Genomic DNA, 25,411 nt, shown 5'->3' with positions numbered 1-25,411 from the left:
ATTAATATTGTAGAATATAATATATTTATCATTAGTAACCCAGGTGGCCGGTTAGCTAGTCATGGTCAACTCATGACTAACTGGTCACTTGAGCTACCTCAAGCTTTGTACTTGTATGTATCATATGGATGTTATGCTTTTTTGTGTTTTATTTGTAGGGTGTTTTATGTTGTATGTTTATGAATACAATTATAACTAGTGAATGCGACGGTAATTCTAAATATATCGCAATCCAATTTCCGAATACCACCAAATTTGACTCCAGGTATATCAACCTTTAAGTAATGTGCCCCATATGCCCCGAATTACCAAGCAGTGCTATTTTAGAAGTCACCCTACAGCTCATTTAAGTGAATGGGCTGTAAGGTAGCTTCTGGCACTGGAGGGTGTTTAGTGAAATAGCAATAGCTTAGTAAATATGGCCCAGTCACATGGGGGAAATCGTGCAGATAGACCTAACAGAAGAGGTGTATTTTTTTTTTTTAACATAGCTCCTTCTAATAGATCATTTTTAAGAACAAATTCCCTCTTCTTTTCAATAGGTTTTGTCTTTGGACCTAAGTCACAACAATCTCTGCAACCTTATTAGTGTGTCTTCACTTGTTTCCACAACTCTTCAACTGCAAAGCCTGAATCTCTCCCATAATAAAGTAAGTGAATTGAAGGTGTAACCTAAATTACCTTTGTAAGATGGAAATTGCTGTGCTGTTATGGAGGAGATCTTGAGTGATTCTGGTTACATGCTAAAAATGTATAAAATCCCAAAAGGCAGACAGTTAATTATTCCTGTAACTGATAGTAGCCATTTCACATACCGTACATATCTTGGGCAATATGTTTCCTGAAAGAACATGTGGTGGCTAAGGCTGCGCTTATAGTGCCTTATACGACGTTGCTTCGAAACAAATACATTGACTCCGTCCAAAGCGCTTATAGTAACGGTGACTGAGCGATTGAGCGACGTCGTGACCAAAAATTTTGAAGCCGGGTAAATTTGATTTTTTTTTAGAGACATTCGCCACATGTGACTGTCTCTAAACCAATCTGATTGTGCTGCCCGCCCCCTTTGTGACGTCACTGGCCTTGTCGTCAACGACGTCGCTAAAAATCAAATTATAACTTTCGCTAATGGGCGACGTCATCGATCGCGTCGCCAGCACTATGAGCGCGGCCTAAGAAAGCACAATACAGGCAGTCCTCGGTTATCCGACACAATGCGTTACTCAAAATGGCGTTGGATAGCGAAACGTTGTAAAGCGAAACATGGTTGCAAAGCTTCGTAAGAGCGTTGGATAAGCCGTTTTGGCGTTTTAAAAATGAACATAGGTATGCATTGCATAGCGTTGGATAAGCCATTCGTTGTAAAACGAGGACTGCCTGCACAGTTACGTATTGTGATCGGTTACTGGTTCGGGTATTTTTAACCACTTGAGGAAGATTATAACATGTTAAAGCTGCAGTTCAGTATTTTTTTTTTTATTATTTTTTTTTAATTTATTTTTTTACTTCAATAGTTTTATGTGTGCAATCTCTAATTACCTAAAGAGCTGTATAGCTGCAGGTCAATTCGTTCTCCATGTATTGGTAGGTCAAAATTTGGTGACATAATTAGTGAAGGGATCTGTTTATATTCTGCTTGTCTGTCAGTGGAAGCTCATGAATATTCATGAGCAATCCTGCACTGACATGTGCTAGAGGGAGGGCAGTGCTGACAAAGGGGTGTGCCAGAGCTTGTGACAGGACATGAAGGGGCAGTGCCTTAGCAAATGGCTGTTAAAATAGAATACAAGAAAATGGGTCTTTCAAAGTTGTTTTTTTTAAAACAGAAAATGCTAAAAGTATTTTTTCTTACTACAGAACTGATTTATTAAAAAACACACATGCAGGATATTGACTGAACTGCAGCTTTAACTGCTGGAGAATATACACATGGAAAACAAACAACTTGATCATATTGTGGCCTTTTCTTAAAAACTAGAAGGATGCCTTTATTAAACAACTTCACTTTTAATCATTCTGATACAACTACTGTATAAGTGATTTGTTATACAATCTGGAGATGGGCACACCCTCCACTCCCCCCCTTTTTTTTTCTAACCCTCTATATCCACAACATTTAATATTATCTTATGTTTGTACTTTATCTGTGTTGACGTTACATCGTAAAAAGAAAGACAACGTGCACATGGAGGTTTCAGCTGCAGTATACCTTATTTTAATCCTCTGCATGGAACTTAAAGAATTATGAATAACATGTCACAAACTGTCTTTTACTTGAAAAGAGGCTTTCGAAATTGTGCTTTTACATAACCCATTTTTACTTGAATCTGGGTCCCAGTAGGTAGACGCATTGGAAGGGTAATGCAGGCACACTGTAAAAAGAACCATTGAGTACTTATTAGCTGATGCTCCATATCAAAAGGATATCTTAAGGCAGCGGTGCGCAAACTGTGGGGCGCGACCCCCAGGGGGGGCGCGACACAGCCGACGGGGGGCGCGGGGTTTACAAAGGCCCCGCGCGCTTCCCGAAGGCACTTAAATTAAGTGCCGGGGGAGCTGCAGGGCCTCTGTAAACCTAACTTACCGTGGCTCCGGCGGCTTCCTCCCTGTGTCGCCATGGCAACGCGGCGGCAAAATGACGCTGCGAGGTCATGTGACGTCACGTTGCTATGGCAACGTGACGTCATTACGCCGGAGCGCGGGTAAGTTGGGGTTGGGAGGGGGGCGCGGGAGTGAGGGGACAGCCGGCAGGGGGGCGCAGGGAAAAAAGTTTGCGCCCCCCTGTCTTAAGGTCCCAGAAAAATCAGCAGTAGAGATTTGGAGTGAAACAGGCACACAGACTTGCTATTCAGAAAAGATTTATTGTGTCAAAAGAAACCAACGTTTCAGCTGCATATATATCAGCCTTTATCAAGCCCTCACCTTGATAAAGGCTGATACATGCAGCAGAAACGTTGGTTTCTTTTGGCACAATACATCTTTTCTGAATAGCAAGTCTGTGTGCTTGTTTCACTCCAGATCTCCCAGTAATTAAACTACAACCCCAGTTTCCACTTGGTCCCAGTTTATTTTCATTAGTAACGGAATTGCTGCAATGGGTTATAGTTTTCTCTCCGGCCATGAAGAATGCCAAGCTTTCTCAAACTTTTAAATGTTTTCACTGGATCTCTTTGACCTACTATCCTGCTTTGTAAGGTTTAATGATGTGGTTAGTTGAGCATAAAGTTGGATAAAATGTATCTATTTTCCTTTATAAATACCAAAACAGATGCATAAGATCTCCTTTTAATTTGTTTGGTAATCAGCAAATATTTGTATAGCTTTGCCAGGAACAAGATCTAGATATCATCCACAATTTAGAGTTGAGAGAGCTTTGGCTTGAGGGAAATCCTCTACATGCTTCTATGAAAAATACCTCCACTTACCACAGGTTAGTTGACATGGAACTTGACTTCTTAACCATTAGATAACATAGATTTTTGTCTTATGTTACATAGTTACTGTCACGTACGGCCCTGAAAGCATGTGACCTGCATACGGGACAAGGGTTAATATTCACGCTCGCAAGCCCCCCCACTTTTCACCTCCGCAGAGGTCCCTCAAATTGACAATATCTCCTCTAAAGGACAAGGGTTAATATACAACTTGCAAGCCGCACCACTCTTCACCTTCGCAAAAGTCTCTCAAATAACATCTCCCCTAAATCAGTCCCAATATACCACAGTCACGAACAGCACACAAGTGAGCATGTGACTTAGATATGCAATGAGGGTTAATACACATGGCTACTCTAGCTAACTCGCCTTTCTCCTTCGCAAAGGTAACTCCAATGAGTTCATATTAACCTCTTACTCAATTGCAATCATAATTATACACGACCTAAGATAAGCAAATAAGATGTAAAATTAATATTTACCAGGGCCCCAGGTCACTGTTTATTAAAGAAAAAAACTTTGCACTTTAACACAAAAAATCTGTTGTAGCAAAATGTGTCCAAAAACGTAAATACCCTCTCCGTAGCGTGCAACAGTTCATTCAGAGCCCGAAGCATTACTTATTAAATGTTTATATATATATATATATATATATATATATATATATATATATATATATATAATATCAGTGCTTAGGTTACAGAAAAAAGTATTACAAGAAAATACAGTTACAATAAAATGCATAACAGTTTCTCAAAATAAAAAGGATATAACAGAAAAGAAAACCCAAACATCACCATATGTTATTTGTTTTTCCCCAGAGAGGTCACTGGTGTAGGGGATGAGATATCGCATGTTTTGTCCAAAACACTCCTGGTGAAATCTAATTTTCGTGATCTTTTCCCAGACTTAAATACATTCTTTCCTCATGGAAACAGTATAAACCCACCTCCATCGTTAAATCGTCTGTGAGATTGACAGTTTTATGACAGAGTAAAAAAAAAAAAAATCTTTACCAACCGGCATTTTAAAACTTTGCCTCAGTAGTACACGCTCATAATGTCACTTCTGTAATACTTGCACGCACGTGAGCTACATTAATACATTCACGCGCTCATGGTGGATGCGACAAGACTAAACATGACCGTTTTAATCCTACATTTGAGCGACAAATATCTGTCCCTTTCACGATTACAGATTTGTAACTCTTATTATGCAAAGGAGATGGCATCACAGGATATTCTCATTTTTAATAAAGGCCGTCACTGGAGCTTACCTTGTGGGTCACCTCTCTCTGGAATGTACCAGAGATTATTCACAAACTTTGATGCTGCCAGACTAGTATCTGATTAGATTTTACGACCCCCTAAACCCCACGTGTCACTTTTAGTGGGCTTCTCCATGACAGGCCCCCCCTCCTGCCCCCCAATTAAGTTATGTTTGACGCGCAGCACCCACCCATGACAAGCCTGGACTTGTCATATCCCAATATATCTTATTTTTTTAACCCCAAGTTGTACCTTTTTAACCCCTGAAGCACCAGAGGGACTAAAATACCTAATGTCTGATGATATTATCATGACAGTTACATAGTAGATGAGGTTGAAAAAAATACCGTATTTCCTTGATTCTAAGATGACTTTTTTTTTTCACATTTTACGATTTCTGAAATCGGGATGCGTCTTACAATCGATGTCATTGAAAACCGGGTATGGTTCCTGTACCAATATGCCAGACACACAAGAGAAATGCTGCACACCTCAAAATATGAACAAAAATTGATACAGTTACCGGTGCTCCAGTGCTTGTATGAAAGCCTGTAATCAGTCCTGGGTAGATGATAGAAGGGACACAGGGCACAACGGATTTAGAATATCCAAACTCATTTATTGAGCCAACACAACGTTTCGACCGTAATGGTCTTTATCAAGTGACATAGTGGCACTATTTAAATGTTGTCTGAAGGGATTATGTTTATGCCATTATGTCACTTGATAATGACCATTACGGTCGAAACGTTGTGTTAGCTCAATAAATGAGTTTGGATATTCTAAATCCGCTGTGCCCTGTGTTCCTTCTATCATCCTGTACGAATATGGACACTAATGTGAGTCAGCTGAGGATCACGTGATCTCCTACATTGCGGAATGACGTTCCCAGAACTTGATGCTGCCAACCCTAGTGCACCGCCCATAGTGCTGTGCAGGAGGTTGCTGTTGCCCTACGACAGGCCTTCAGTTAAGTTGTCATTGCCTGCGCGTGTGCATAGAAGGTATCCCTAATTGTCACTTAAAATGTCATCAAAAAGACTTCACTCTGATGCAGCATTGAAACTTAGTAAAAACATTTTTCTGTACATTCAATGTAGTTTCTTTTTGTCCCGAAAATTGATATTAATATAAATGGTGCCGTCTTAGAATCGAGGAAATACGGTATATCCATCAAGTTCAACCTATGCTAAAGTTAGACGACAGATACTTTACCGCATTAAAATACTGTAAGTACAAATATAGGATAAAGTATTTAACGCGGTTCCATTTATCATGTTTTATTGAGATCGCCCTTGATTCCAGTCATTAGGATTTCTCTTGTCATTTTCCCAAAAGTTGTCATGCTTATAATTGACCTGTTTCTTTTTTTTTTTTATCAACAATTATGCAGGTTGATAGCACATAATTTCCCGAACCTCAAAAAATTGGTATGTTCTGTGCAAAACTATGACTTAAATATGATAATATTTATATAGATGAGATTTGTCTATATGATATATATTTATATTAGAGATGTTGGATGAGGGACTATATTGTACAGATTTGTGTAAAAAGGAAAACGAGCGCAAAAAATACTGTGAATATAAAGAAGGATACTTATAGTCCCGAATAGTGTGTAGCAGAAGTTGATGGGTGCAGCAGTGGGTAATAAGTGGGTTATCCAACCACTGGGGATGGCGTAGAGTAGGAGGATCCAATGGGCACTCACATCCAGATAATATGAAATAAAAGAAAGAAGACACAATAGTGTAATTCTGTGTGTGATCGGTATAGATAAAGGTGGTAATGCACTCACATTTAGTAGGGTAAATCCTGACATCAGACGTTCTTCAACAACAATGTATCAAAAAGAAGGAAGGCGGTCACTGCATAATAGAACTCAGCCACGAAGTAAAATAAAATCAGCTTTAATAAAGAGTATTGCTGTACATCACAGAATAGACCTCTGATGCGTATCTTCCCGTCTTGGGACTTTATCAAAGAGTAACAAAACTCTACACACTTGCATCTTAAATAGGCAAGCCCTTCACAATCATTGGTTCAAACACAGTTGTAACAAATCATATAATCACGTAGAAAAAACCAAGGGGAGGGGGCTGACTTTGCCTGTAAGACCGCCTTTGTATAGAGAAAAATTATTAAAATATTGACACACATAAAAACATAGACAATGAATAAAATACAACTAAAAACAAAAACATGTGATGTATAGCATACATAATTGATTACTCAATTGAAAACTATTAATGAAGGAAAATATATAAATATATATATCTTGTTCAGAACCATAGGGGAAGTAAGTATGAATTGTATAAGGGAAAGCGTATACTAGTGCATATATATACACCTGTAGTCAGGTTGTCAATATAATTACTTAATGTATAATGTGATACATAAGATATAGATGGAAGTATAAGTATAACAATATTAATGACCATAGTTGAAACTATGATACCAAAAAAGCCTAACCCTTATATTGATCTATATTTAAAGGAGGGAAACAACAATGTACTGTATTAATGATCCATTGTGTGTTAGAAGGCTAGCAGAGCATGTAACCACCACTAGAAATCTAGCCTTTGATAATTCTAAATGTTATGATGGATCAGAATACACTCTCAAGACTCCCGCACCTACTCAGCCCTGAAGGAAGCATTTAAGCTCCCAATCAAGGTTGATGCCATGCGGATGGAGAGTGTTGAGAGTGTATATCCAATACGTCTCCTTTTTATTTAAGATGTTCTCTCTGTTGCCACCTCTAGGGTGGCACGGAATATGTTCAATGGCTGAAAAAGAGAAGTTGTTAATACTACCCTTTGAACATAGGTCTATTCTGTGATGTACAGCAATACTCTTTATTAAAGCTGATTTTATTTTACTTCGTGACTGAGTTCTATTATGCAGTGACCGCCTTCCTTTTTTTTGATACATTCCCGTCACTATATCGGCTGGAGCACGCAGGCAATCTCCTCTGCATTGGAAGATCGTGACCACATCCCAGTTTATCCGCTTGGGGCCGCCTTGTGAAGCCGCAAGGGGACGTTGGAGTGCAGGACATGTCTGGATCCGTCCCGGAAGGAACTACTTGTTTCCGGCTGTGACGTCATGCACCAGCGCACGAGCGCCAGCGTCGCAGACCTGGGACCGGCAAGCCAAGGGAACGAACAGTGAAGACACCGGGTCGGGCAGGGCAGCAGGCTCTGGGGTTCCGTGAGTACAGGAGAGCGGTATCCTAGGGTACTTCTCGTCCTGCCTCTATTTCCTGCGCATTGGCCCCCCACCCTGGTTCAAAGTCTGTTATATGTTCTTTCCTTTATTACTTTTATTGATTCATGCTATTACCTGCAGCAGGATTGCCATTACATCCCATAGCTATACCTAATAAGGGTTGCTTTGCTAAATTCCACCATCAGTCACATGCACTCTGTGGAGCATCGGACAATACGGGGTTCATTCCCCACACCTTACACATGTTCTTCAACAACAGTTTGGTTATACTGATTAACCGAGATGCCTGTTTTACCCTACTAAATGTGAGTGCATTACCACCTTTATCTATACCGATCACACACAGAATTACACTATTGTGTCTTCTTTCTTTTATTTCATATTATCTGGATGTGAGTGCCCATTGTACAGATATAGCAAAGCTTAGTGTTCTCGGTGCCATGCGTGGCACCAAAAGATTAAGGTTGTAGGGGGTTCCTATTCAGAAGCATCGACATTCCCCCCCCCTCCAACCCGCGCAGCTACACCGCGGCAGACACTGTCCCCAACGCCATGGACTTTTGCTTGTTTGCCCACGGTGCCGAGGACAGTAAGTGTATCTACATCTGTATAAGTTCTGATAAGTGGTGGTCACAGTGTGATGGTATTGAGGGGTAAAGGGTGCCTATGCTTTTTTTTTATTTTCAAGCCAGCGTACCACTATGTCTCTTATGTACACACAGCTCCCACTTTTTTTTAAATTATATGTAGATATAAAGAAAATAGGATTATTTAAGACTGGACTCTTTTTAGGGACAGGAAGTACTTTAAAGCAATTTAAGCTACTGTATTTTAGAACATGTTAATTTGCTTTGTCTTTATTTTAGAATGGGCGTATTTTTCAAACCTTTTGTTTTTTTGATGCTGAGAAACCCAAATCACTTCCACATCTTAAGGTATTGGTGCCATACATTTCTTAATTTTCTTCATATAATCAAGTTATCCAGTGGTTGGTGATGTCAGGTACCTGGGTAGGTGCTAGTTGAGATCACTCCCTTTTGGACAAGACGTATCAATAAAAACAGAAGTCTACTACACACTAGTATAAATATAAAGCAAGATCCATCGATTTTACTCATATAAATTTTTTATTTTTTTTTAAAGTACCGGATTCATTAAGGATAGATTGGACCGACATTTGGGACCCCCAAATGGGTCCATCATCAGGGTAGCAGAAAATAAATAAACACACGCCAAATAAAGTACACCCAAAAACGGATATCGTACACTAATTGGGCGTGAAACTATATTGTTGAAAAGTAAACGAGAGGAACTATTCATGAAAAACAGGGCGAAAATAAACACTACGTAACAAAAGTACGACAGGAAAGCAGTATAGCTCTATTAAGAACACAAAGCGGCATATTGGTGAAAGTATCAACATTTTAAAAGTTTCAATTGCTGGTTCTGTTAATAAAGTTTGGAACAAGTATAGAAGACAGTCAAAAAAGTAACACACAACCTGATATTGTTCATTTGTGTTTGGCAAAAGTGTGGAAGCTCATGAGGGTCAGAAAGCAACTTAGCAACCCGATAATTCCCAAAGTGACAGCTTGACTACGGAAGCTTCAAAGGGACAGAATATTGAAATGCAGCCCTTTGTCCCTTTTTGATAACATATAGAAACCATTGGTTAATAGATTAGGCTAAAAATACCAAGGAGGTGTTCAAAACATTTAACAGTACTAATAAGGACATCAACGGAAAAAGTTAAATAATGCAAATAAAAGGCTCGAACCCTTGAATAAAACAAACAGAAATAAATGTAGACAGTTGTCTAAAATGAAAGGTTATTTTGTCCTTATGTATATGAGGAAAAGATAACGTTATCCCCTTCAGTGCCCTATAAGCATACAGTGTACATCATGAAGGGCACCCTGGAGCCTTTATGACGTATGTTGCATATCATCCGGCTTACTCATTTTTTAGAGGGCGTTCCTGCTTCCATTTACATCAATGGAAGCAGGAAGCGACTGTGAGAGTGCTCAGGAGAGCAATCGCGTGATCACTAGTGCCAGAGAGGCTGTGGCCATGGAGAGGGCAGGACCATCCAGCATTGACGGGGTTAACTTGTCCTCAAACCTGAAGATGGGTAAACCCTTCATTTTCCGCAAGTTCTCAATTCTAAGTTTGCCCATCACCATTTACTGCCATAGTACTTTGTAGAATTGTTATTGGACGGAGACCTCGGGTGGTGGATTTTGTCGTATTTCTGCTCGGCGATCAAGTGGAAATCATAAAACAATATATATTTTAAAACCAGAGACAGAACATAAAACACAGACAAAGCTCAGTTTTTAGCACATCCAGTGAGACTCATACACGGTACAGTGCCTAAATATATATGTATAAATATCTAATAAGTAAAATGGTCTTTTAGTTTGACATTTTTGGCCAAAATTGTTGTAAGCCCCTGAGCCAACGCCAAGGCAGACCACATATCAGGGGTCCCTAACGCTAATATAAATTCTTAATAACCTGTGTAATAACAGGAAGAATGATTTATAGTAAATCTGTCAATATTAGTTGCAAAGTTCTGAGTCTGACTGAAGCTTTTATTACTGAAACAGAGGATATTGCCGCTCACCAAATGTACGCAAAATATATACATATAGATAGGAGGTGCATACGGGAATTATCAACATATGTTAAGGCAGGGAAGGGTTAAAAGGAAAAACCCAAAAGAAATCCTATTTGCACTCACCTATACTATTAAATGGTTGGGAAAGATTCAATCCCTGGGTAAAAAACCCATATACCATTTAGTGATACACAGTAAAAATAGTTTATTAAACAGTTATACAAAGACAAGTACAAATTGTTAAAAAGAACAGGGAATGGGTGCAGAGAGTGGAGTGCTCAATCTGACCTAGTATAGTCAGCACGCAGCTAACAGCAACAAATACCTATGGTATGTCCTCACAGACTAATGCATAACCCTCCTAATGTGCACACGTTCTTGTATGTTGCAGGTGGAGTTTGTGTACCATAGGGTGCGAGCTGCTTCTGCCCAAGATACCAGGCTGTATATGGCTGGGCTAAGACTGCAGCGGGGGATTGTAGATTTCTACACCGTACTGCAGATCTGTTTTGTTGCTTTGCTGACAACGCTGTAAACGTATTGATTGACGGTTTGTCTCCGGCCTGGAGTCTTGTTTGTCAGGACTCCACATGAGGGGAATCTGAGATAATATAGGGAATACTTCCAAGAGAGACCCACAACACATTCCCTGATTTAGGAGGCAGCTGATATATAGTTTAGAGACACTGGCAGAATCCAGCTCTTAACTACTGGGGCAGTACAGCACAATTTCCTTCTAGATAGGACACAAACGCTTACCACATACAGGTTGGGTGTGTTAGAGGTCCTTTCTATGACTATGGTACACAAACTCCACCTGCAACATACAAGAACGTGTGCACATTAGGAGGGTTATGCATTAGTCTGTGAGGACATACCATAGGTATTTGTTGCTGTTAGCTGCGTGCTGACTATACTAGGTCAGATTGAGCACTCCACTCTCTGCACCCATTCCCTGTTCTTTTTAACAATTTGTACTTGTCTTTGTATAACTGTTTAATAAACTATTTTTACTGTGTATCACTAAATGGTATATGGGTTTTTTACCCAGGGATTGAATCTTTCCCAACCATTTAATAGTATAGGTGAGTGCAAATAGGATTTCTTTTGGGTTTTTCCTTTTAACCCTTCCCTGCCTTAACATATGAAGCTTTTATTAACCTGTACATTACCAGGAAAAGCACTCTGTATTAGAGATGTCACAGCCAAACTGCAAGCAGGCATATATATTTAGGCACTGTACCCTGTATGAGTCTCACTGGATGTGCTAAAAACTGAGCTTTGTCTGTGTTTTATGTTCTGTCTCTGGTTTTAAGTATATATTGCCATGCTCAGTAGCACTCCTCTGTGACACTCATATGCTTATATATATGTTGTGGTCATTTTGGGGGTTCAATAGGAGCTTGTTAGGTGTCCAGTATGTTTTACAATTCTTGTCCAGCTAGTCATGGCTGATTGGAGGGTGGCAACCTCCTTCCTAATTTAAGCTCACCCCCTCCCACATTTAAATGGTTATGGGCTCACTCCATAGCATCTTCCACTCAGGGGAACTTGCCTGCTTGCAGTTTGGCTGTGAGTGTTTTTTTTTTCCTGGCTGGATCCTGCTTCTCCTTCCATTCAGAAGCGTATGTGCAGAGCTCCCAGGCATTTGGTAAGGAATCGGCTTTATTCTTTCTTTATTTGTTTATATTTTGTTGTGGATCTGTGGGGGAGTATACTGTGAGTATACTGGGAGTTTTATAGAGGGTTTTGGGTGCTTTTTCAGGATTAAAACCCGTTTTTGGTTTTCACCCAGGGGCTGCAGTGTTTTAACCCAGCATAGCTGCAGTTTAGCTGGCTGGAAAACTGCAGTCTTACCCCCTCTCTCCTCCCTCACTACTGGAGGTTTTTACTGGTTGTTTAAACTTCCAATTTCACTCTTTTGTTTTCTTAAGCCTGATTCCTTTCTCACTTGCAATTGAGAGCACTGTGTCTTTTCTATAAAGACTTGTAAAATTGTGGTGATTGCTTATTACAACAGAGAGAGAGTAACCAATAAGGGGAAAAAGATTTAAAACTGCAGCAGGTTTTTAAAAGCTGCTGTTTTTTCCCCTTGCAGAGAGATCTCTTATTAAAGAGACAGTTTCCTCTCTGTACCTCTCTCCCTAAGCAATACCCTCCCCTGACTTAGAGGCTTATTTGTTATCATGCCTGGAAAGGGGAATAGGACAAGTGCGGCAACGGGGGCGATGCCCGGATATAAAACACCAAAAACTGTGGCCCCTAGGAGCAACACTCTTAGTCACAGCCCTAGGCCTGGTCCTTCCAGTGCCTTGGCCACGCCTCCCCCAGCACCTGTTAGCAGCGTAACCCCTGCAGTCCCAGTTCCAACATGGGCGCATGTGGCAGTTGCAGGCGAAGGCCCCAGCAACAACAATGCTGGGGCCACGCCCTGTCTGAGCAGGAAGCTTGGGGTGAGGTGCCCAATGTCTCCTGGCCTAAACATGGAGATATATGTGAGGGCTGTGGCTGATGTGGTGGGTCCCTCTGCTGTGGTGGCGGCCAGCAAAATGTATGGGAGGGGCATTTTCTTCCTCCGTACGCTGGCTGCCACTCACACCCTGGTGCAGAAAGGCATCAGTGTAGGGGGAAAATACATCCCTATAGAGCCCATGGAGGGGTTAGGCACAAAGGTCATTCTGTCAAATGTGCCCCCCTTCATCCCAGATAGCCTCATGAAGCCATACCTGCAAGCCCTGGGAGACATTAAGTCCCCCATAATAAAATTATCTTTGGGCTGTAGAGATAGGGCGCTGAGGCATGTGCTCTCATTTAGGCGGCAGGTACAACTGCTGCTGCCGGGGAGCACTGAATCTGTGGAGGGTTCTTTTGGGGTGCGCTACGAGGGCATAACATACACCGTGTACTATGGCACGGAGGGGGTAAGGTGCTATTTGTGCAAGGAGCTGGGGCATACTCGTAGGAGTTGCCTCAAAGGGAACAGAGTACCTATCCCAACTCCTACACCCACCCCTCCCTCTGCCAAGACACCCCGTACCGCTGTGCCCACCACAGCGGGGCCCTCAGGGGCCCAGGTCCGTCCTGGGACCACAAGAGATGTCGCTGTCCCATCTGGAACAGTGACGTCTGTACCTCTCCCCAAAGAACAGAGGGAGAAGGAAAAGCCCTTGAGAGCCCAGGTCCCCCCTGGGACCACAGAAGATGTCACTGCTCCATCTCAAACAGTGACATCTGAACCTCTCCCCCCAAAAAAGAGGGAGAAGAAAAGAGTCACCCCAGAACAGTCACCCTCTGTTGTCACTGTCCCCCCCCAAGAACACCTTACCCCCAATGTAAGCACCGTACAGGGTGCGGGGGAGCAGGAGGAAGCTCCGGCTGGAGAGACAGTGGCACCCTCTTCTGGGGAAGCACCCCCCAGGAAGAAGCCTTTTAAAAACAAAAACAAGAGGGTGATTGAGGAGGGCGAGGAGGGTGAACCGTATTACGTTCACCCTCAGAAGTCTCCGAAGCGGAATGTAACAGCAATTCCGCACAGGGTGGCCCTGTCCGGCCCACTGGTTAGGATTAGCCAGTGTGAGCCGGAATCCATAAATATGCAGCCCCCCCCCCTCGAAGATCTGGAGGGAATACAAGGGGAAGAGGAGGTACCCGGCGTCCCTGGGGTGGAAGGTCAAAGTGCTCAACAACATGAGGCTTTGCCCCTAGAAATGGACGTTGGGAAGCCTTCCAACACTCCTCCCAGTTGGAGAACATCCCCCGGGGACTTGTGCTTCGGTGAACCTATCACACTGAAAGTAGCTGTCTTCGGAGACTCGGGGGTCGACCAGAATCTCCCTCCGGCTGTACCACCTTTGGGTGAAGCGCCTGAGGCCGAGTCAGGTTTTATGTCACCGGAAGGAGGGGATTGGCTAGGGCTGACCCCCATGGTTGAGGATTTAGAGGATGGAGCGGGGAAGGCAGGTGTAGGAGAGGAGGCTTTAGCGAGCAATTCAGGATACACTTGGAGGGTGTCTGACGTGAGCCCTCTTCGCAGAGAGTTTTGGTCTTTGTCAGAGATGACTGCCAAGCTGGACTCTCTCCTTGGGGTGCATGCTGAGAAGTGCCCTCCCGCGGTTGGCGAGTGCCCTCCCGCGGTTGGCGAGTGCCCTCCAGCGGTTGGCGAGTGCCCTCCAGCGGTTGGCGAGTGCCCTCCCGCGGTTGGCGAGTGCCCTCCCGCGGTTGGCGAGTGCCCTCCCGCGGTTGGCGAGTGCCCTCCCGCAGTTGGTGAGAACACCTGTGGCATCCCATTTATCCACACGGCGATAGAGGAGATTAGGAGGGCACTGGGTGCCTCTGTGGCCCCCGAGGACACTCGGGAGACCGCTGCCTCCATCATACCGCCTCCAGATACCCCTGAAGATTCTACCCAGGGGTTGGATGTGGAGGATATAGTGGACCCCCTCGTGGAAACACCGAAGAGGGGACCCACTCTAGGGCTGAGAAAGGCTCCCACAGAGAGGGGCGGGGGTCTTGAGTTTTTCAGCCAAGAGGAGCTTGGGGAGTTGGGGCTCAGTGAGGCATCCTCTGGCACCGCAGAGTCGGTGGGCTCCTTGAGCCCCGTTATCCCTGCCCAGGAGATAGATGAGTTCCTAGGAGATACCCTTCACAAGCAAGGAAAAAAGAAGGTGAAGTTGGCCCTCAAGAAGTGGAAGGATGCTTCGTTCATTCTCCACTCTCTTTTTGTATACACCAGGGCCAACCGCAAGGCCAGAATCTCAGGGTCTAATGAACATGTTCGTGCCCTAAAGTTCTACAAATTGATGCGAGAGCACGTAAAGGCTTCTCGGGGTATAGCACCCTGAGCGCCTGTGGGACGGAAAAACTCTTTGACTACCAATGGCTTTGAGCATCGGTACGCTTAACGTAAACAGCTGTAAGGACGGGTTGCGCAGGTTCCAGGTACTCTCCTTTTTACAGAAGGGAAAGTATTCTGTGAGTTTCCTGCAGGAAACCCATACCACTCCAGAGGCTGAAGCCAGCTGGCATCTAGAGTGGCGAGGCAAGGTCTTTTTCAGCCACCTCACTTCGACATCTTGTGGGGTGGTGACCCTGTTCTCTGAATCCTTTCAACCTGAGCTGCTGCTTGCCAAAACGGTTGTTCCAGGTCGCCTGTTGCATATCAGGGTCCGACATGAGGACTACACGTTTAATTTCCTGAACGTGTATGCTCCTGCCACCGGACCCCTGAGAAGGCAGTTCTTCGTCAGAATGTCTGAATACCTGGAGACAGTCGACACGAACGAATACGTGGTGCTCGGGGGTGATTTTAACTGTACCCTCGAGGCTCGGAAAGACCGGAATGGTCCGGAGCCACACCCGTGTTCTGCGTCGGCCTTGCGGGAGGTCATCACCCGCTACTCCTTGGTAGACGTCTGGCGAGAACAACATCCTGAGGCATCCACTGAGTTCACACATGTTAGGGTGTTTAGGGGCGAACGGATGTCCTGGTCCCGGATAGACAGGCTGTATATTTCCAGCCACAGCCTGTCGCGAGCCCAGTCCAGTGCCATTAGGCTGGCGCCGTTTTCGGACCACAATTGTGCGTCCGTGACGGTGACGCTGCTACCTGCAGCACCTTCAGCCGCATATTGGCACTTCAACAATACTTTGTTGGAGGACAAGGGGTTTGAGACGTCGGTCCGAGACTTTTGGATGGCCTGGAGAGGTTGCAGGTCAGACTTTGCCACGTTAGAGCAGTGGTGGGACGTGGGCAAGGTTCATCTGCGCCTCGTGTGTCAGGAGTATACCAGAGGTGCCAGCAGGCAGCGCGATGCTGAGATCGAGGCCCTCAGGGAGGAGGTGCTCGATCTCGAGAAGAGGCTGTCTGTGGAAGGAGACCAATACCTGCAGAGTATGTACGTGGAGAGGAAGTACGCTCTCCGGGACTTGGAAGATCGGAGAGCTCGGGGGGCGTATGTGCGATCCCGCATCCACTTCCTTCGCGAGATGGATCGCGGGTCGCGACTCTTCTACGCGCTGGAGAAAAAGAAGGGAAACCGTAGACATATCACCTGCTTGTTGGCAGAGGACGGTACTCCTTTGACTGACCCGGAGAGCATCCGGGACAGAACCCGGAGATTCTATGTAGATCTTTTCTCTCCGGAGTCAATCCAGCCAGATAAATGCAGGGTCTTATGGGAGGGGCTTCCCACGGTCAGTGAGGATGGAAGGGAGCTGCTTGAGTTACCTTTGACCATGGCCGAGCTCTCTGAAGCCCTCAATCTCATGTCCCGCGGAAAAACACCGGGTCTAGACGGGCTGACTGTGGAGTTCTTCCGGTTTTTCTGGGAGATGCTGGGACCTGATTTCACCGAGGTCCTAGCCGAAGCCCTGGAGACCGGTGAGATGCCCCTTTCGTGTCGGCGGGCAATACTGTCTCTGCTGCCGAAGAAGGGGGATCTCCGCCAGATTTCCAACTGGCGACCGGTATCACTGCTCAGCACGGACTATAAGATCGTAGCCAAAGCGCTTTCGCTGAGGCTCAAGTCCGTGCTGGCAGAGGTGATTCACCCCGACCAGTCCTATACTGTCCCGGGCCGGAGTATTCATGACAACATCTTTCTGGTCCGGGACCTGATGCATTACGCACAAAGGACTGGTCTATCACTCGCCTTCCTGTCCCTAGATCAAGAGAAGGCGTTTGACAGAGTGGATCACCGTTACCTTATGCAGACCCTGCAGGCGTTTGGCTTCGGCCCACAATTTGTGGGCTTTCTCCAGATGCTGTACGCCTCTGCAGAGTGTCTGGTGAAGATCAACTGGTCCCTGACGGCACCTTTTGTGTTTGGTCGGGGAGTACGTCAAGGGTGCCCCCTGTCTGGGCAACTGTACGCGCTGGCCATTGAGCCCTTCCTCTGCCTACTGAGGAGGAGGCTCACCGGGCTGGTGCTGCGGGAACCTGACATGCGGGTAGTCCTGTCGGCTTATGCCGATGACGTGCTCCTCGTGGCCCAGGACCTAGATGATCTAGAGCGGGCACAAGCGTGCCAAGAGGTCTATACCGCGGCCTCTTCTGCTCGGATCAACTGGTCCAAGTGCTCTGGCATTCTGGTGGGTCCCTTACAGGTGGACTCCTTGCCCCCCGCGTTTCGGAATGTCTCGTGGGAGGGCGATACTCTCAAGTATCTGGGAGTCTACCTGTCTGCTGCGGAGGTCCCGGCCCCGGAAAACTTCAGTGATCTTGAAGAACGGGTCGTTGCTCGTCTGGGGTCATGGGTGTATCTGTCGAGAATGCTTTCCCTCAGGGGAAGAACCCTGGTGATTAATCAGCTGGTGGCCAGTCAGCTTTGGCACCGGCTGATAGCCATGGGTCCGACCCCCGAATTTATCAACAAGATCCAGAGGAAGTTGATGGATTTTCTTTGGATAGGGAAGCATTGGGTCTCTGCGGGAGTTGCGTGTCTCCCTTTGGAGGAGGGTGGACAGGGAGTGGTGTGTGTTCGCTCCCAGTTACACACTTTCCGCCTCCAATACCTGCAGAGATACCTATTCGCAGATCCGTCTCCGCAGTGGTGCCAGCTGGCAACCAGTTTCTTTCGCCAGCTGCGCAATATGAGGTATGATCGGCAACTGTTTATCATCAGGCCCGAGGGTTTAGGTAGAGACCTCTCGGTGCTGCCGGCATACTATCGGGACTTACTTAAGGCCTGGAAACTGGTCTCCGCGACCAGGAAGGAACAGGCGGTGGGGGTTGATTTCCTCGCCGAGCCCCTGCTGTATAATCCGGCAGTGGGGGCTCGGATGTTGGATTCACCCTCTATTTGCCGCCGGCTAATCCTGGCGCAGGTGACCAGAGTCGGGGATCTCCTGGACTATGGGCGGCGATACTGGGTAAGAGCAGAGGTGCTCGCGCCCCGTATGGGTCTGCGTACTGCCCGCGTCCCTCGTCGCTTGATCCAGGAGATTACGGATGCCATCCACCCCGACTCACGCACCTTCATTGAGGGGTTATTGCAGACCGGAGAGCCTTGTCAGCCTATCAACTTCAGCTCTCCGGATTTTTGCGTGGAACCGAAGCCACGGCAACCCCCTCGGGCTCTTCTTTCCCCCAACCTCAGCAAGTTGGGGGATATGTCCCCGGCGTGTTTCCGCGGCATGCCGAGGAAAGTCCTGTATTCTCTTGTACTCCATATAGTGCATTACCTCGCCCTTGTCACCCGCCCAGACACCATCTGGAGGCGGGTATTCCCTGCGAACGAGGGCGAGAGACCCCGGTGGAGGGAACTCTATTCATCTTTGGTTCCCGGTCCCGCCGGGGATTTGGGTTGGAGGGTCCTCCACGGTGCACTGAGCACAGGAGAGTATTTGGCACACTTCACGGACTCCCCCGCCGCCTGTCCCTTCTGTGGCGAGCGGGAGTCCGTATATCACATTTATTCGAGTTGCGCTAGACTGCAGCCCCTCATGTCCTTCTTGAGGAGCCTTCTCCTGCAGTTCTGGCTGGGTTTTTCCCCTCAACTTTTTATTTTTGGGTGCCCAGTGTCCCGGAACGATAAGCCTAGGGATCTCCTGGTCAACCTGCTCCTGGCATTGGCTAAGGTAGCCATTTGTAAAACCAGGAAGCAGTGTTTGGAGGGGAGGGTCCCAACAAACATCGTGGCCATGTTCCGGGCGCTGGTGCACTCCCGTATTCGGGCAGAGTACTCGTACGCCGAGTCCACTGGGACGGTTTCAGAGTTTGCCTCCCAGTGGGCGTTAGGCGGGGTGCTTTGCTCGGTACCCCCCATCAAGGGTTCTTCAGAATTAACCCTTCTGTTTTAAGTGCACTTTAGCAGTGTACTTGTTGGATTCATTTACTTTTTTGTTTGACTGGTTTTTTCTTTGTTCTACTTGGTAACAAGTAGAATTGTTGTTTAACTGAATTGGCCGGCTTCGCCGGCCAATCAGTTTCAAACCAGATCAAAATAGGTCCACTCAGGGGAACTTGCCTGCTTGCAGTTTGGCTGTGAGTGTTTTTTTTTTCCTGGCTGGATCCTGCTTCTCCTTCCATTCAGAAGCGTATGTGCAGAGCTCCCAGGCATTTGGTAAGGAATCGGCTTTATTCTTTCTTTATTTGTTTATATTTTGTTGTGGATCTGTGGGGGAGTATACTGTGAGTATACTGGGAGTTTTATAGAGGGTTTTGGGTGCTTTTTCAGGATTAAAACCCGTTTTTGGTTTTCACCCAGGGGCTGCAGTGTTTTAACCCAGCATAGCTGCAGTTTAGCTGGCTGGAAAACTGCAGTCTTACCCCCTCTCTCCTCCCTCACTACTGGAGGTTTTTACTGGTTGTTTAAACTTCCAATTTCACTCTTTTGTTTTCTTAAGCCTGATTCCTTTCTCACTTGCAATTGAGAGCACTGTGTCTTTTCTATAAAGACTTGTAAAATTGTGGTGATTGCTTATTACAACAGAGAGAGAGTAACCAATAAGGGGAAAAAGATTTAAAACTGCAGCAGGTTTTTAAAAGCTGCTGTTTTTTCCCCTTGCAGAGAGATCTCTTATTAAAGAGACAGTTTCCTCTCTGTACCTCTCTCCCTAAGCAATACCCTCCCCTGACTTAGAGGCTTATTTGTTATCATGCCTGGAAAGGGGAATAGGACAAGTGCGGCAACGGGGGCGATGCCCGGATATAAAACACCAAAAACTGTGGCCCCTAGGAGCAACACTCTTAGTCACAGCCCTAGGCCTGGTCCTTCCAGTGCCTTGGCCACGCCTCCCCCAGCACCTGTTAGCAGCGTAACCCCTGCAGTCCCAGTTCCAACATGGGCGCATGTGGCAGTTGCAGGCGAAGGCCCCAGCAACAACAATGCTGGGGCCACGCCCTGTCTGAGCAGGAAGCTTGGGGTGAGGTGCCCAATGTCTCCTGGCCTAAACATGGAGATATATGTGAGGGCTGTGGCTGATGTGGTGGGTCCCTCTGCTGTGGTGGCGGCCAGCAAAATGTATGGGAGGGGCATTTTCTTCCTCCGTACGCTGGCTGCCACTCACACCCTGGTGCAGAAAGGCATCAGTGTAGGGGGAAAATACATCCCTATAGAGCCCATGGAGGGGTTAGGCACAAAGGTCATTCTGTCAAATGTGCCCCCCTTCATCCCAGATAGCCTCATGAAGCCATACCTGCAAGCCCTGGGAGACATTAAGTCCCCCATAATAAAATTATCTTTGGGCTGTAGAGATAGGGCGCTGAGGCATGTGCTCTCATTTAGGCGGCAGGTACAACTGCTGCTGCCGGGGAGCACTGAATCTGTGGAGGGTTCTTTTGGGGTGCGCTACGAGGGCATAACATACACCGTGTACTATGGCACGGAGGGGGTAAGGTGCTATTTGTGCAAGGAGCTGGGGCATACTCGTAGGAGTTGCCTCAAAGGGAACAGAGTACCTATCCCAACTCCTACACCCACCCCTCCCTCTGCCAAGACACCCCGTACCGCTGTGCCCACCACAGCGGGGCCCTCAGGGGCCCAGGTCCGTCCTGGGACCACAAGAGATGTCGCTGTCCCATCTGGAACAGTGACGTCTGTACCTCTCCCCAAAGAACAGAGGGAGAAGGAAAAGCCCTTGAGAGCCCAGGTCCCCCCTGGGACCACAGAAGATGTCACTGCTCCATCTCAAACAGTGACATCTGAACCTCTCCCCCCAAAAAAGAGGGAGAAGAAAAGAGTCACCCCAGAACAGTCACCCTCTGTTGTCACTGTCCCCCCCCAAGAACACCTTACCCCCAATGTAAGCACCGTACAGGGTGCGGGGGAGCAGGAGGAAGCTCCGGCTGGAGAGACAGTGGCACCCTCTTCTGGGGAAGCACCCCCCAGGAAGAAGCCTTTTAAAAACAAAAACAAGAGGGTGATTGAGGAGGGCGAGGAGGGTGAACCGTATTACGTTCACCCTCAGAAGTCTCCGAAGCGGAATGTAACAGCAATTCCGCACAGGGTGGCCCTGTCCGGCCCACTGGTTAGGATTAGCCAGTGTGAGCCGGAATCCATAAATATGCAGCCCCCCCCCCTCGAAGATCTGGAGGGAATACAAGGGGAAGAGGAGGTACCCGGCGTCCCTGGGGTGGAAGGTCAAAGTGCTCAACAACATGAGGCTTTGCCCCTAGAAATGGACGTTGGGAAGCCTTCCAACACTCCTCCCAGTTGGAGAACATCCCCCGGGGACTTGTGCTTCGGTGAACCTATCACACTGAAAGTAGCTGTCTTCGGAGACTCGGGGGTCGACCAGAATCTCCCTCCGGCTGTACCACCTTTGGGTGAAGCGCCTGAGGCCGAGTCAGGTTTTATGTCACCGGAAGGAGGGGATTGGCTAGGGCTGACCCCCATGGTTGAGGATTTAGAGGATGGAGCGGGGAAGGCAGGTGTAGGAGAGGAGGCTTTAGCGAGCAATTCAGGATACACTTGGAGGGTGTCTGACGTGAGCCCTCTTCGCAGAGAGTTTTGGTCTTTGTCAGAGATGACTGCCAAGCTGGACTCTCTCCTTGGGGTGCATGCTGAGGAGTGCCCTCCCGCGGTTGGCGAGTGCCCTCCCGCGGTTGGCGAGTGCCCTCCCGCGGTTGGCGAGTGCCCTCCAGCGGTTGGCGAGTGCCCTCCCACGGTTGGCGAGTGCCCTCCCGCGGTTGGCGAGTGCCCTCCCGCGGTTGGCGAGTGCCCTCCCGCGGTTGGTGAGAACACCTGTGGCATCCCATTTATCCACACGGCGATAGAGGAGATTAGGAGGGCACTGGGTGCCTCTGTGGCCCCCGAGGACACTCGGGAGACCGCTGCCTCCATCATACCGCCTCCAGATACCCCTGAAGATTCTACCCAGGGGTTGGATGTGGAGGATATAGTGGACCCCCTCATGGAAACACCGAAGAGGGGACCCACTCTAGGGCTGAGAAAGGCTCCCACAGAGAGGGGCGGGGGTCTTGAGTTTTTCAGCCAAGAGGAGCTTGGGGAGTTGGGGCTCAGTGAGGCATCCTCTGGCACCGCAGAGTCGGTGGGCTCCTTGGGCCCCGTTATCCCTGCCCAGGAGATAGATGAGTTCCTAGGAGATACCCTTCACAAGCAAGGAAAAAAGAAGGTGAAGTTGGCCCTCAAGAAGTGGAAGGATGCTTCGTTCATTCTCCACTCTCTTTTTGTATACACCAGGGCCAACCGCAAGGCCAGAATCTCAGGGTCTAATGAACATGTTCGTGCCCTGAAGTTCTACAAATTGATGCGAGAGCACGTAAAGGCTTCTCGGGGTATAGCACCCTGAGCGCCTGTGGGACGGAAAAACTCTTTGACTACCAATGGCTTTGAGCATCGGTACGCTTAACGTAAACAGCTGTAAGGACGGGTTGCGCAGGTTCCAGGTACTCTCCTTTTTACAGAAGGGAAAGTATTCTGTGAGTTTCCTGCAGGAAACCCATACCACTCCAGAGGCTGAAGCCAGCTGGCATCTGGAGTGGCGAGGCAAGGTCTTTTTCAGCCACCTCACTTCGACATCTTGTGGGGTGGTGACCCTGTTCTCTGAATCCTTTCAACCTGAGCTGCTGCTTGCCAAAACGGTTGTTCCAGGTCGCCTGTTGCATATCAGGGTCCGACATGAGGACTACACGTTTAATTTCCTGAACGTGTATGCTCCTGCCACCGGACCCCTGAGAAGGCAGTTCTTCGTCAGAATGTCTGAATACCTGGAGACAGTCGACACGAACGAATACGTGGTGCTCGGGGGTGATTTTAACTGTACCCTCGAGGCTCGGAAAGACCGGAATGGTCCGGAGCCACACCCGTGTTCTGCGTCGGCCTTGCGGGAGGTCATCACCCGCTACTCCTTGGTAGACGTCTGGCGAGAACAACATCCTGAGGCATCCACTGAGTTCACACATGTTAGGGTGTTTAGGGGCGAACGGATGTCCTGGTCCCGGATAGACAGGCTGTATATTTCCAGCCACAGCCTGTCGCGAGCCCAGTCCAGTGCCATTAGGCTGGCGCCGTTTTCGGACCACAATTGTGCGTCCGTGACGGTGACGCTGCTACCTGCAGCACCTTCAGCCGCATATTGGCACTTCAACAATACTTTGTTGGAGGACAAGGGGTTTGAGACGTCGGTCCGAGACTTTTGGATGGCCTGGAGAGGTTGCAGGTCAGACTTTGCCACGTTAGAGCAGTGGTGGGACGTGGGCAAGGTTCATCTGCGCCTCGTGTGTCAGGAGTATACCAGAGGTGCCAGCAGGCAGCGCGATGCTGAGATCGAGGCCCTCAGGGAGGAGGTGCTCGATCTCGAGAAGAGGCTGTCTGTGGAAGGAGACCAATACCTGCAGAGTATGTACGTGGAGAGGAAGTACGCTCTCCGGGACTTGGAAGATCGGAGAGCTCGGGGGGCGTATGTGCGATCCCGCATCCACTTCCTTCGCGAGATGGATCGCGGGTCGCGACTCTTCTACGCGCTGGAGAAAAAGAGGGGAAACCGTAGACATATCACCTGCTTGTTGGCAGAGGACGGTACTCCTTTGACTGACCCGGAGAGCATCCGGGACAGAACCCGGAGATTCTATGTAGATCTTTTCTCTCCGGAGTCAATCCAGCCAGATAAATGCAGGGTCTTATGGGAGGGGCTTCCAACGGTCAGTGAGGATGGAAGGGAGCTGCTTGAGTTACCTTTGACCATGGCCGAGCTCTCTGAAGCCCTCAATCTCATGTCCCGCGGAAAAACGCCGGGTCTAGACGGGCTGACTGTGGAGTTCTTCCGGTTTTTCTGGGAGATGCTGGGACCTGATTTCACCGAGGTCCTAGCCGAAGCCCTGGAGACCGGTGAGATGCCCCTTTCGTGTCGGCGGGCAATACTGTCTCTGCTGCCGAAGAAGGGGGATCTCCGCCAGATTTCCAACTGGCGACCGGTATCACTGCTCAGCACGGACTATAAGATCGTAGCCAAAGCGCTTTCGCTGAGGCTCAAGTCCGTGCTGGCAGAGGTGATTCACCCCGACCAGTCCTATACTGTCCCGGGCCGGAGTATTCATGACAACATCTTTCTGGTCCGGGACCTGATGCATTACGCACAAAGGACTGGTCTATCACTCGCCTTCCTGTCCCTAGATCAAGAGAAGGCGTTTGACAGAGTGGATCACCGTTACCTTATGCAGACCCTGCAGGCGTTTGGCTTCGGCCCACAATTTGTGGGCTTTCTCCAGATGCTGTACGCCTCTGCAGAGTGTCTGGTGAAGATCAACTGGTCCCTGACGGCACCTTTTGTGTTTGGTCGGGGAGTACGTCAAGGGTGCCCCCTGTCTGGGCAACTGTACGCGCTGGCCATTGAGCCCTTCCTCTGCCTACTGAGGAGGAGGCTCACCGGGCTGGTGCTGCGGGAACCTGACATGCGGGTAGTCCTGTCGGCTTATGCCGATGACGTGCTCCTCGTGGCCCAGGACCTAGATGATCTAGAGCGGGCACAAGCGTGCCAAGAGGTCTATACCGCGGCCTCTTCTGCTCGGATCAACTGGTCCAAGTGTTCTGGCATTCTGGTGGGTCCCTTACAGGTGGACTCCTTGCCCCCCGCGTTTCGGAATGTCTCGTGGGAGGGCGATACTCTCAAGTATCTGGGAGTCTACCTGTCTGCTGCGGAGGTCCCGGCCCCGGAAAACTTCAGTGATCTTGAAGAACGGGTCGTTGCTCGTCTGGGGTCATGGGTGTATCTGTCGAGAATGCTTTCCCTCAGGGGAAGAACCCTGGTGATTAATCAGCTGGTGGCCAGTCAGCTTTGGCACCGGCTGATAGCCATGGGTCCGACCCCCGAATTTATCAACAAGATCCAGAGGAAGTTGATGGATTTTCTTTGGATAGGGAAGCATTGGGTCTCTGCGGGAGTTGCGTGTCTCCCTT

At 47.7% G+C, this 25,411-nt stretch overlaps 1 protein-coding gene across 1 annotated transcript in view; it reads left to right on the top strand.

Moving 5' to 3' along the window:
• Nucleotides 1-25,411, top strand: part of LOC142492649 (nuclear RNA export factor 1-like) — a 103,347-nt gene that overhangs the window by 39,617 nt on the left and 38,319 nt on the right. Inside the window, exons 10-13 of the mRNA XM_075595489.1 lie at nt 543-650; nt 3,321-3,430; nt 6,096-6,132; nt 8,800-8,868. Of these exons, the coding sequence (XP_075451604.1) occupies nt 543-650; nt 3,321-3,430; nt 6,096-6,132; nt 8,800-8,868 (324 nt within the window). The remainder of the gene's footprint in view (nt 1-542; nt 651-3,320; nt 3,431-6,095; nt 6,133-8,799; nt 8,869-25,411) is intronic.

The sequence above is a fragment of the Ascaphus truei genome, chromosome 4 (assembly GCF_040206685.1).
Source record: "Ascaphus truei isolate aAscTru1 chromosome 4, aAscTru1.hap1, whole genome shotgun sequence".
In the NCBI taxonomy this organism is placed as follows: domain Eukaryota; kingdom Metazoa; phylum Chordata; class Amphibia; order Anura; family Ascaphidae; genus Ascaphus; species Ascaphus truei.
The sequence above is the reverse complement of the archived record's forward strand: the minus strand, read 5'-3'. Positions and strand labels throughout refer to the sequence as shown.